Genomic DNA, 12,889 nt, shown 5'->3' on the forward strand with positions numbered 1-12,889 from the left:
GTACAGCTACCTCAGTCTGGAGCAAAGCTCTCACTTATGTCAGCTCAATTTATACCCTACAGAGACCAAAATCAGTACACTCCATGATTTCTAGTCTATCACTCTACTTTTTGATTGAGAGGCATGCATGCCATATATTAAAAGTATGAACCAATCTGTCTGCAGAAAACTTCTCGCTGATATACACAAGAGTTTTACCAAAAAAAAGTCTTGGTCTAATTTATCATTAGAAAAAAAAAGACAGAAGAAACCAGCATGGGCAGTCTTAGCTCCAGCAAGCACACTTAGAAAGTTAGAATTAGTCAGCTCTATTTGAATTAACAAAACTTAAGGCATAACCTCACCTGCTTTGTGTCGTCTTTAGGCAGCCTTTAAGTTGTCTATCAGTAATCTCTTTGTGTGGTTTATTATCCACCTTGGACACAGTTTCTTTCTTGTGACAAATCAGTGTGTAATTTTTATCGTTGTTGTTTGCCCAGAAGGTACCAACCGATGTCTCGTAGCGTATACAGAACTCCACCTTAGCTCCATCTTTCTGGTAGGGAGGCACCAAAGAAATCTTAAAGCAGAACTGATCAGTTTCACTGCCACAAGAATTAGGCATGAACTCTGCAAGGATATCATAATAACTGAGCCAGTTATTCAGTGTCATTCGAACATACACCAGTTTTTCAAAGGATACATTGAGGACTCGTATAATGCCGTTCATACAGGTAATCCCAGGCAGGAACACGACTGACTCCAACAGTACTTTCTGCTCCCTCACTTTCTGCAAAAGTTCTTCTTGTGAAGCAGGCAACATAAACTGTTGAGAGAAAAAATATTCCTCCTGAGGGAAAACTTCATCTTCTATGCTGTCATTTAGACTTGTGTTTGGAACTTCCCAGGTATCAAACTCTTTAACAGACACGAGATCAAACCCAAATGCATCAGCAAATGAAACTTTTCTTGAGATGGTGGTGGGGGTATCTGCCTCCTCCTCTGAAGAAGAAGCAGAATTCCGCCTTCGGGGAAGTGGAGAGAAACGATGTTTAATATCAGGTTTAACATCTTCATCCTCTGAAGAGAAATCATTTATTGTGGGGACTTCTAAGAAGTTAGCCCTGCTAACCTGACTAGGTCCTTCAAAAGACTCCATTGGGCTCTCTGATATAAACTGAAAGAGAACTGTACAACTAGTAGCAGCTGATATTTGAGACACTGTGATTTAAAACAAGGATTAATGTTACAGTTGACATTGCAAAAAGGAGTCAGGCCTATTAATAGATGCTGTGGTGTATGAGCTATGTTGGCCTGTTCACCATCTGAGAGTATTAGGTGTTACAATTTCAATGAAACATTTAAAATTTTGCATTCCCTATTTTTAAGTGGCTTTAAGTGTCAAGAAGTAAAGTAGTATTTAACTTTGCATTATTAAATTGCACATATGGAACTACTTTTAGATTACCAACTTATGTTGCACAACAGATTTATCATATTACATAAACAAATCTCTAATTCGGATGTATACATCATCAGGTAAATAGTTTCTGTATTGTAAACCATTCCTACATAACTTTTTAAGGCCATGTTTTTATTGTATTTTCAGACATAAAAGGGCAATGTCACATTCTACCTGGCTTCCTACCAAGTTAAGTCAGTGGGCCATATCGTAGGACTGTTAGCTTTTTCAAGCTATGGACTAGCCATCATAATTTAAATGAACCAGGAATGCTACGAAACCTTAAAGTGAGTACACTGGAGATGAACGTGCAATGCTCCATTGTAAATATGACTGAATTCACCACTAATTAGATTATGAAATCATCTAGTGCTTGACTGCATTTATCATCATCCAGCCAAATGGAGAGAAAAGCAACTCACAGAATTAACTTGTGCAGCCAGCTGTGAAACACAAACCCTGTTGCCACACAGCTATAAGCAAGAGGAAGAAACACAGTGCACTGCTTAAAGGGTTGTCAGCCTCTGTGCAGGACATCGTCCCATGACATGAAATAAAACTATGGCTTCTCAATTGTCCTCAGTAATCAGTTAGCATTTGGCTTTTACTTTTATGGCATCCCCTGCATGGAAAGATGCAGTCTTTACGGTACAAAGAATATGAACTCAAATGTCAGAATTTCCCTTCATATTATTTAACCTCTCCTATTTCCCCCTATCTATGTCAAATGGTAAGCCTAGATTATAATGTAATGGCACAGTGTGAGCTAATAAATATAACAAGCCATATCAGAGACTGACAGCATTAGTGGCCTCATCAAAGATCTCAGCACAGGCTAGAAACCTAGTTCTTCACTCACATTTTCAAATGGCTCAGGTCTTGCAGGCCATTTTGAGTCCTTCCCATAACCACCACTTCTGCCTGCTCCCACTTACTGCTCTGCACATAACTGCAAAGATGATTTGCCACATGCATGTTTTGGCTTTCTACTGTGTGAATTAGGTACAGTTTGGAAAATGAGGCTTCTTGCTCTAGGGGCAACTCAATTTCTTCTGTCAACACGTAATCTAAGAAAATATTACTGTAGTAATTATGCAAACAAGGAGAACTTTTGACACTGTTACCCTAATGGTTACACCTGTTTCTGTGAAGAGCCATTTCCCCTTTCTCATTCTGCATGTTTCTTTAGAAAAGGCTGCATAGACAAATATAAATGGGAAGGTAACTTCCCCAATGGACTCTGGTGGATCACAGAGATAAGAGGTGCAAGCAGGAGGAGGGCTGCCCACCAAATGTGCTCAGGGAGAAGAAAAGCATACCTCAGACAAAGACGTGATTTGAGAATGAGTGCATTTCTAGTTGAACATCAAAGAAGCATTGCTGCTAGACTGTAGGAAAACAGATTAAAGTTTGATTAAAGAGGGGTTTGATCCATTTATTTGCTGTTGTTGTCATTGTTGCTGTTGTTGAAACCAAAACCAAACAGTGATTTGTCTTGGCCCAGTTGAGCACTAGTTCAGTTAAGGATACCCTTTCCATTGGCTTCAGCGAGTAGTAGGATAGACATTCTGCCTAAGCCATCAAACAAATCACTTCATGCGATGCCAAGGGCTGTTTAGGAAGGAAGGGTGGGCAGCAGGATTTCTGAAAACAAAGATGTATTCAAACACATTTTTTTCTTTTTTTGAATTGAGTAATATTAGCAAAATTAATTAACTCAGATTATTCTGTGCACCTGTGTAACTGTCTTTTCATTCATTGAGTTAAAATCCTTTACTTCTGGGTGTAAGGAAACATTGGTACTGAGAACCAATAGGTTATTTAATAGTTTAGTCTACGAGGTACCACTGAGAAACATTATCTAGTGAGAAAAGCAGCATCTATTTAGTAAGGTCAGTTAAAATAGGAAATAGAAAAATGTTGTAGAAGAAATAAATAATATAAAATAGGGAAAAGATTCTGACTTCATACAGGAAAGAAATGTTAGTGTTTATAAAGGTGGAGACCAACAAGCATAGCTGAGAACAGAGGAAGGCCACACTCTTCCAGAAAGCAATTTCCAATCCACAATCTTCACCTATTTCAGTGCAGAGGGGTAGAGGTTTATCTCTGTTCTTCACCTGAGTTAGGTCCTACCTGGACAATTTGTACTGGGTCAAACTTTTCATGACGGTGTAAATATTTTATCAAAAGCGTATATAGATTCACACCAAAGCAAGCATTGTTATACATACAAGAACTGCATTAACTGTTTCTATGTGTGAAAATATTTTAATGAAAAATAATATTGTTTTTTCTTTGCATCTTGCAAAATGGTGCCCAAAATACCTAGGAGCAGACAACAGACGATTTTCTTTCAGCCTGTAACAGCAACGGGTAATTTTAGAACATTTTAATGGAATAACTTCTCTAATTACTTCTTCTCTAAAATGTCATCTTCAATACAAATGTTGAGTTAAGACAAATGGTTTCCAGGTGTCCTTAAACACTAAGTAATGGGGGAGAAAACAGGTAGAACTGAGGAAGAATGTGTAGAGAATAAGACAGCTCTGTATGGGGTAGCTTCTCTGTTGAACAGCATAGTAAGAACATCACAGAGTTAGCAGGCTTGGGACTTAATTAAAACACACAGCAAAGCAACAAACCCAATAACCAAACAGACCTTTAATTAAAATATACTTGCACCTGCCTATGTTTTTGGCATATCTATTATTAGCACAGGCCAGCTGATCTTTCTTGGTCTTAACTGGAAGGATAGAGAATACACCTTTCTGTGTTAACTGAGAAACAATTATGTCTTAAGCACGGACTAAAGATGAGCAGTATAAAATCTGGTTCCACTTGGCTTCCTAACAGTGTATTCCCTAGTGTCCTAGAAAACTACACTTCTTCAGCAGAGACTGTGAGATGTATTACTTTGCTGCTATTAAATAAACCTATTAGGATAAGGCATAAAAACATTCTCTCCTTGCAGAGAACACTATTCTAGCTGACTGTTGAATGGTCAAAAGTGCTGAACAAGAGGTAGAAGAAAGATTTTAAAGGTTATATTCTTCAGAAAAAAAACATTGCTGCATACTGTGGGACATATTTTGAAAAAATTCATTCTCAAAGCATGTAGAGCTAGGGAAAAAAGCACAGCATTTCACTTAAGCAAGAGTTTCTCTCTAAATTCAACATGATTGAAGTTAAATATCAGTAATAAAGGCTGAGTGAGGACAAAGGCTGCCCTCAATTGTTTTCTGCTCTATAGCTTGTATGCACTGTCAGAATTTTTTAATGAAACTTTGTCCAATGACTGCAACTGGTCTTTGTGACCCAGAGTAAAATCCAGCTCATTGTTTAAAATTTGTTCTGTTTTCATAATGCTAAGTAGAAAAAAATAAAAATAAAAATGCAGTTCTTAAATATATATATGTATATAAATAACATATAAAGCCAGAATGTTCTATGCTATGGTGTTTTGTGAGAAATCACAGATTTCTAACCATCCAATGTTTTAGTACCACTGTAGAGACTGCAGTAACAAAAATGGGGATATTTGTAGAAAAATCTGCTTCCCCGGGTTGGAAAAAGTCTATATAGTAAAAGTAGACAGTAAGCTTTCCCTGACTCAGATTCTTTTTTTTCAGATGAAACCAGACATTGAGCTAGTGAAGGTAGTTCTCCCTCTAACGTGAAATCTTTGCAGACATTTCAGGCAGTGACAAGAAATTTCCCACAAAGAGTAAGGATAAACCAGGAATTTGCCTTATAGTTTTTAGAAGTAACCTTGACTTGGGGAAAGAGAGAGATTTTCACCCTTTCATCTTTAAAGATAGGACTCAGAAGAAAATAAAAGTCACTTCTAGAAATAATGTGGAGAAGTATGGGATTAGTATTTTCCTTGAGGTCATATCTGGGAAAAAACACAATCTTTATCTTGGAGATCAGAGATTTCAGCCCTTCCAAATATATCTCTTCTTGCTCACACTTTTATCTTTAATTCCCTGTAGAATCTCCCTTCACGTATTGAAAGGCTCGTTCATCGGTTCAAGTATGAAGCCCTTTCTTACACATTGTTTTCTTTCTGCTTAGGGTTTGAGTTCAAGTTTCACGTTGTCAACTTTTGGGCATTTAGTACTGTCCTGGGTTCAGCAGTAGCAGTCATTTTTCTCCTTCTTGGTAGCTGGTGCAGTGCTGTGTTTTGACTTTTGGCTCGGGAAGAGAGCTGATAACAAGGATGTTTTGGTTTGGCCAAGGACTTTGTGAGCCTCATGCTCTGCCAGGGAGGAGGGGAAGCCAGGAGGAAGCAGAGGCAGGACACCTGACCCAAACTGACCAAAGAGGTATTCCATACCACAGCACGTCATGCCCAGGATGTAACTGGGAGTTAGCTGGAAGGACTGGGAGACTGCAGGGTTGGAGGAGGTATCGGTCAGTGCTTGGTCGGGCTGGTGGGGGGGGGAGTTATCGGTCAGCTGGTGGCGAGAAGTTGTATTCTCTTCCCTTGTTATTTCCTTTATCATTATTATTATTGGTGGTAGCAGTAGTGATTTGTGTTATACCTTAGTTACTAAACTGTTCTTATCTCAACCTGTGGGAGTTGCATTCTTTTAGATTCTCCTCTCTGTCCCTCCAGGAGTAGGGGGAGGGCAAGAAGGGGGGGAAGTGAGCGAACAAGCTGTCTGGCTGGGTTTAAACCACGACAAGTCCATTTAAATTTCTAAACTCTTCAGTCTGGTTTCCTTTAATAACATCAGTTTCCTCAGTTTCTGAAAACCTGCCCTTAAACTTGAAAACTGTAATAACATGGTTTTGCTTGTTTGTGATATAATTTGGCATTTGTAAACAGTCAAAGTGCAGTCTCAGTGCCTAGTCCTTCTTTAAAATCCTCTCCATTTTCAAAGTCACTACTAAAATGGCAGAAACATGTGATTGATTCTGTGGTTCTTTCTTGAAGACAGGGGGTATGGAAATAGATGATCCTTGCCCTAGTGAGTAGCATTTGTTCTCCAGTTCCATAAAAACACAAATCTCAGTAGAAATAACCTAATAATCTAAAGTGGATCTAGTATTTGTAATTGAAATCAAACTTTTGATGTTATTATTATAGGAAACCCTTTAGGCATGATCTACTTACAGTTGCATCAACAGAAAAGGGATGATTTGTAATAAATAAAGTGCCAGATCACACATTTCAGAGTTAATCTCAGTAATTTCTGCTATGACCTGGCAACCATTCTGCTGTAAGAGGAGAACAAACTGGGTAAATCAGTCGTCAGACAGCTATGAAAAGCCACCAGTAATGGAAAGATGATGGCAACTCTGGGATGTGCCAAGCAGGGAATTCCAGGTGGGGGCAGAGCAGGAAAAATGAATGCCTTCAAAATAAATTATTGTTGAGACTTTGGACCCAGGAAAAATAATTATCATCTCATCATGTCATCATTAGGATTTTGAAACAGCCAAGGCTGTTCACCCCATTCACAATGGTTAGTGGAAAAGTCATCTATTAAATCTTGCAACCAAGAAAGTGGCAATTCTGTCAGGACAGAAATGCTGCGTAACCCATGGGAACTATAGCACTGCACTGAGTCTTTTTCGTGATCTAAAAACATTGTGGCTGCCAATTGAAATATAGGTTGGTGGATGTGAAAGTCTGCGAAAAGACTTATAAATGTCCAGTCAAGATGATCAGCCAGAATGAGAACTTCCGCCTCAGAGTGAAAGTGATCAGTTTAATGGATGCACCATTAAACTGATGCCAAAATTAGCATCTATAGGAAGCAACCACAGATCATTTTCAGAAACCATCAGAGCCTGAACAATACCAACTTCAGCCTCATAAGGTTAAGTCTTTGAGGCTGTTGATGCATCAAAACAGATCTCATTTGGGACTATGTATTTTGATCCTCAAAAGTTACCCAAAAGAAGACAATACATGGTCTTTCAAAGCTTCTACCATTTTATTTTGTTTTGTTTTAGAACACAATTCAACATATTTAATTACCTTCCTTGACTAACCACAGGATGAGCCTCTTGTCCTTAACAGTGTCAGACCTCAGGAGGCTGAGGGCAATGGGAAAGTTCAAGGGACACCTCATGCTTTGAGGGTCCCAGAGCACAGTGCTTGCTTGCTCTGAGTGGTACTTGCTCCCTCAAGTGGTTTCCTGGGTCAGCAGGACTGGTCACATGCGTACTCATCATGAAAACTAGTTGCACAACTGGGATCAGAGAGTTAACAAGAAAAATGGGGAGTAATCATAGAATAGTTAGGGTTGGAAAGGACCTTAAGATCATCTAGTTCTAACCCCCCGCCATGGGCAGGGACACCTCACACTAAACCATCTCACCCAAGGCTTCATCCAGCCTGGCCTTAAACACTGCCAGGGATGGAGCATTCACAACCTCCCTGGGCAACCCATTACAGTGCCTCACCACCCTTACAGTAAAGAATTTCCTCCTTATATCCAATCTAAACTTCCCCTGTTTAAGTTTTAACCCATTACCCCTTGTCCTGTCACTACAGTCTCTAATGAAGAGTCCCTTCCTAGCATCCCTACAGGCCCCCTTCAGATACTGGAAGGCTGCTATGAGGTCTCCATGCAGCCTTCTCTTCTCCAGGCTGAACAGCCCAAACTTTCTCACCTATCTTCATACAGGAGGTGCTCCAGTCTCCTCATCATCCTCGTGGCCCTCCTCTGGACTTGTTCCAACAGTTCCATGTCCTTTTGATGTTGAGGACACCAGAACTGCACACAATACTCCAAGTGAGGTCTCACAAGAGCAGAGTAGAGGGGCAGGATCACCTCCTTTGACCTGCTGGTCACACTCCTTTTGATGCAGCCCAGGATACAGTTGGCTTTCTGGGCTGCAAGCACACACTGCCGGCTCATGTTCATTTGCTCATAATCTATAATTCCATTTCACTAAATATATGTCCCCTGCAGCTACAAAATTTGATAGCAAGTTACATTTCATATGCTACTTTCTTTTAGTGCGTAAAACAAATGTTTATTGTACTAAATACAACATGTTTGTCTAAGTGTAAAACACAGGAACCAACATGTTGGTTTCAATTTGTTCTGCATATCACTGGAGGGTCTAATCCTTTCACAACTCTATCTAGCCACCATCACTTTCTCATTAATCATTATGTTTCAATGGGGAACACTGGAGGGTGTTTTCACAGATTATAATGAAGTGAGAGGCTAACGTCATGGTCTGTTTATCTTCATACTTAACATAGTATAACTGTTTTGTATTTTTTTTTTTCATTCAGCTAGGACTTGCACCTTGACTTTTGTAAACATAGGCAGTTCAGTTTTCATTGTTAAGGGTGTTGACTTAACAGAGTATAAAATAGGAATCTGAGTACATGAAAGCATCACATTTAAAGTCCAACTTTCATTTCTCCTGCTGGTTATATTCAGTGGACCAGTTATTCAACTGGCTACTTGCAGAAAAATATCTGAACACTTAAACTAAATGCTAGATTTCAGGCTGCCATAATGAGTGAAGACTCTTCTGAAAACAATGATGGAAGTCTAGATATCAGTACAGCAGCAGGAGAAGAAGGAAAACTCGTTCACAGGATTCCAGCTCGAATGCCCAGTTCCCTCATACGTGCCAAAAAGGGTCTTTCTGTGACTGTGGATGAAGCAAGATTTCTGGAAAAACCACCCCTATCTTACATAGCCTTAATTGCAAAGGCAATTCTTTCTTCCCCTACAAATAAATTGAATTTAGCTGCTATCTACAAATATATTGAAGATAACTTTCCTTTCTACAGGAGCAAAGGTCAAGGCTGGAGGAACAGTGTAAGGCACAACCTTTCACTAAATGACTGTTTCATCAAGGTGGGAAGATGTGAGGATGGCAAAGGAAACTACTGGAGTATTCACCCATCAAACTTAAATGACTTTGTTCATGGGGACTTCAGGCAACATCGAAGGTCGCGGAAGCGAGGGCGTTTAAAGGAGCTGGAGCATTGCCTTGCTATGAATTATTTCATGCCATGGGGACACTATCCTTCCTACCCAGCATCACAGTGGCTTTACCAAACACATTATTTTCTGGATCCTCTGTGGAAAATGCTGAATGCTGACAAACTGCAGTTTGTGCATGAATATCAAAAGTGGAATGTAAACAGTGATTCAATCATGGGGAATTTTTCACCTCCACTGCAGACTGAAAAAACACATGGCATTTCTGTGGACTGGTTTTATGGATCTCCTGCTACTTCAGTTATGCAGCAGAACATTTTCCTAAGTATTCAACAGGGTTTTCCTAATTCCCTTTTCTTTTCCACTCAAAAGCAGCAGCAAAGTGAAGCATTCAGACACATCTGTAAGTACCAGAAAGTATTTGAAGTGTAGTAACTTTGCAGGCAGGCTGGGAGTCTGTCAAGATAACAATATATTAATATGTCTTGCACATTTTTTAATACTTGTATATGTTTAAAGGCAGCAAAAGAACATATTTACCCAAGCCAGTGATTATGAATGAGTGTATTAACTTTGAACTTATAACAATGAATACTGTTTTTAAATTTCTACTGGTTAATGGCCTGCATAGGTTATTTTGTATAAGAGTAAATCCATTAGCACTAACCAATAAAATTATTTTTAAGTTGTCCTGTATTAATCATGTTACTGTATACTACTCTGTTAGATTCAAATTAATGCACATGTTGTGTATTTATAACTATATATTCAAACATTTACACCCATATATTTACTTTAATACCTAGTGGAAAGCATTAATTTTTCTTTTGTCAGTGAATTTCTTTGAAATGCCATATTTGTCACTTCCCACACTGCTGGAAATACTATGTGAGTTATTCTTCTACTCATTTAACTGTATATCTTGGTTAAGACTCGCTTAGCACTATTAATTCTGGTGTCTTGTACTGATCAAAAAAAAATCACTGTACATTTATGTATCTTTAGCAGCTCGGAAGGTACTGCTTTTGTTTAAATAAATGTTCAGATAAATAAATATCCCAAGTGAAATAGAATTGCAATATTATCTTTAATATGTTTTTGAGTTCAAATCTGGTTTTTAAATGCATGGCCAATACTAATAAACTACTTAAATGATTAGTTAATGATAGCATGACTAATTACAAGTTTATCCATTTAAGAAATTTTAATTTTTCAGATAACTTCACTTACACAAAATTTCTTGAGCTTATATCTATACTTTCAGTTTACACAGTAATATATATGTACGTGGTTGCCATATATTGTGACAAAAAGCACTCACTTAAATATACTTATTAGATGTATGTATGTATCCAGCAAGATCATTGTAACAGGCAATTTATCAGGAAAGTGTAGCAAGATTGCAGTGAAAACACCCAGCTTTTGCTAAGTCATAAACTTCCAGAAAAACTTGCTTTGAGATACTTGCTCACTTAAGATACAGATTTGAGTAGTAAAGCCTCAAAGACCCTGCTATGCCTTAGTCATGAAGAGCCCGAATGTGTGGACAAAACTTGAGACTTGGACAAAGATGGGGAACATGGGGTTCAGGTTTGGACAGATGACGAGACTTGGGTTGAGGAAATGATGGAAATTAACAGAGTTGGGACAAGGAGCCCATACGTGGTAAGCAATGAGCTGTGAGAAGCTTGAGGAATACAAACTGTGAATGCCAGGCAATTACAATCAGACAAAAAATAAAGCTAAGGATAAGAAGAGTCTGGGCAGGTTTGAGGAGCAGCAGGTGGGAAAAGTCGTTGCCTGCTAAAGTTTATGTATCAAAATGCCTGGGATGGAATTTCATGCAGTTCTTCAGCTGTCAGCAAACTACTTTAAAATTACACAAAACAACAAGTAACTCCTGTCTGATCTCACTGGCTCCATTAGCTCCCTTGGCAAAAGCTTGTGAAGTGTACCTGAGGACATTCCTAGAAGGACACAATGCTATTTGAGTTCATCTTCCCTGCAAAGAGTCAGAGGAGTGGAGTAAGGGGAGTAGGTGTTAACAGGGCACTTTTGTGACTTATCACCTAACAGTACATCCTTTAAGCCTGGAGTAACCATTTCAGTTTGCTCTGGGAAAAGAATTTCATTTTAACAGATTAGCGATGGTGGAAACATGGCATGTACTAAACCACACACATGCTTTCAGATCTTTGCCCCAGTTTCCTGTGGGAATGCAATAAGAGCAACTCACGTACAGGAGGAGACGTTCCTCTTCTCAGATTTTATTTGAAGACCACTTTGAAATAGTTTTCGTATCACTAGTGGTACATGTACCATAGCCTGAGAACTCCCACCTTAGATATTTCCAGTTTGATCATGTAGCTGTCAGTATGCTTTCTTATGGCTTTTTCTAAAATGTGTTTTAACTTCTTGTTTGTGTGCAAAGCACCTGAATGCTGCAGTGGAGGAGGATTCTTTTTATGTAATGAGCAGCTCTTAATTTTGTTTTCATCATTCAGTGGGTATCTGTAGCTTTCTTACTTTGCATAGTTTAAACACTGTTCTGAAAACAAAACTACCCAATCCCTATTTGATTATAAACCTTCAAATCCATAATATAATTTACTTTCAAAATAACCTGAGAGATGAGGAACATCTTGAAACGTACGCATAAAAGACTGAGGTCAAATGTACACGCTCAGTTTGGACATCACATTTGTGAAATCACTGTGTGGCATTCTGTGTGCTCAAAGCCCAGCTCCCACTTCCCTGGCTTTCAGCTCTGAATGTTCAGAACATTTCCAGTAATCTCAAGCAACGAGGAAACCAGTGACCATTGTCACCAGTCCAGAAATACTGCAGTAGATGAAAGAGAGCAATCTGCCGCTGCCATAATACAGACAACCCTTTTTCCACTGGTAATCCCTAACTGAGTTTGCTAAATACCTTACAGCTTCTGCAACAAAACCTGCTTCATGTAATTAGAATCATTTAATGAAGCATTTCTTCATCACACGACTCTAACCAATCTACAAAACACTCTTACTTTGGATATTAAATGTGGCAAGGGAAAAAAATAGACTTTTTCATATAATTAAAGGCAATATTGTAATGTCTTCAACTGAGGTAAGGGCCAAGTTAGGAATGCGCTATTTAGACAAGATGCCATTTTTTTTCCCTAGCTTCTGAAAGCTTGACATTGCAATCTTAATAATGTTTTTCATCACAGCTGAAGGGGTAGGGTTAGTATGTCATTTTGTGATGAAAATGTCAAAGTACTAATTTGCAAACAAGTTGAAGTAAAAATTTAAAAGCAATAAGAAACAAATCAAGTTGTGTATTTTATCTGAATTCCAAACCCAAAATCCACTTGGCATATGAAAATAAATAATTTTCTGATCTTGAAATATCATCCTACAATTATAGGACATTAAATTTCTGATACAGGAAATTACCATGTAATGAGAAGACGGAGAGGTTCTTGAAAATTAAGTGGATGAATTACATGCTTGTACGGGAATGTCTGAGGCAGTAC

General features: G+C 38.6%; 2 protein-coding genes across 3 annotated transcripts in view; one reads left to right on the top strand and one right to left on the bottom strand.

The window, feature by feature from the left end:
* The window catches only part of PPP1R3A (protein phosphatase 1 regulatory subunit 3A), a 29,118-nt gene extending 27,952 nt beyond the window's left edge, over positions 1-1,166 (bottom strand). For both annotated transcript variants that reach the window (XM_062609587.1, XM_062609586.1), the window contains exon 1: positions 345-1,166. In XM_062609587.1, the coding sequence (XP_062465571.1) occupies positions 345-1,138 (794 nt within the window). In that variant the 5' untranslated portion in view covers positions 1,139-1,166. The remainder of the gene's footprint in view (positions 1-344) is intronic.
* Positions 1,167-8,791: 7,625 nt separating this feature from the next.
* On the top strand, positions 8,792-10,065 carry LOC134159039 (forkhead box protein fkh-2-like). Its single transcript, XM_062609549.1, has one exon. The coding sequence runs from the start codon at positions 8,935-8,937 to the stop codon at positions 9,799-9,801; it is 867 nt and encodes a 288-aa protein (XP_062465533.1). The 5' UTR covers positions 8,792-8,934; the 3' UTR covers positions 9,802-10,065.
* The last annotated feature ends 2,824 nt before the right edge of the window (positions 10,066-12,889 follow it).

Source organism: Pezoporus occidentalis, unplaced genomic scaffold (genome assembly GCF_034315485.1).
Source record: "Pezoporus occidentalis ecotype Australia unplaced genomic scaffold, CSIRO_AGI_Poc_V1 ctg14, whole genome shotgun sequence".
Lineage (NCBI taxonomy): Eukaryota > Metazoa > Chordata > Aves > Psittaciformes > Psittacidae > Pezoporus > Pezoporus occidentalis.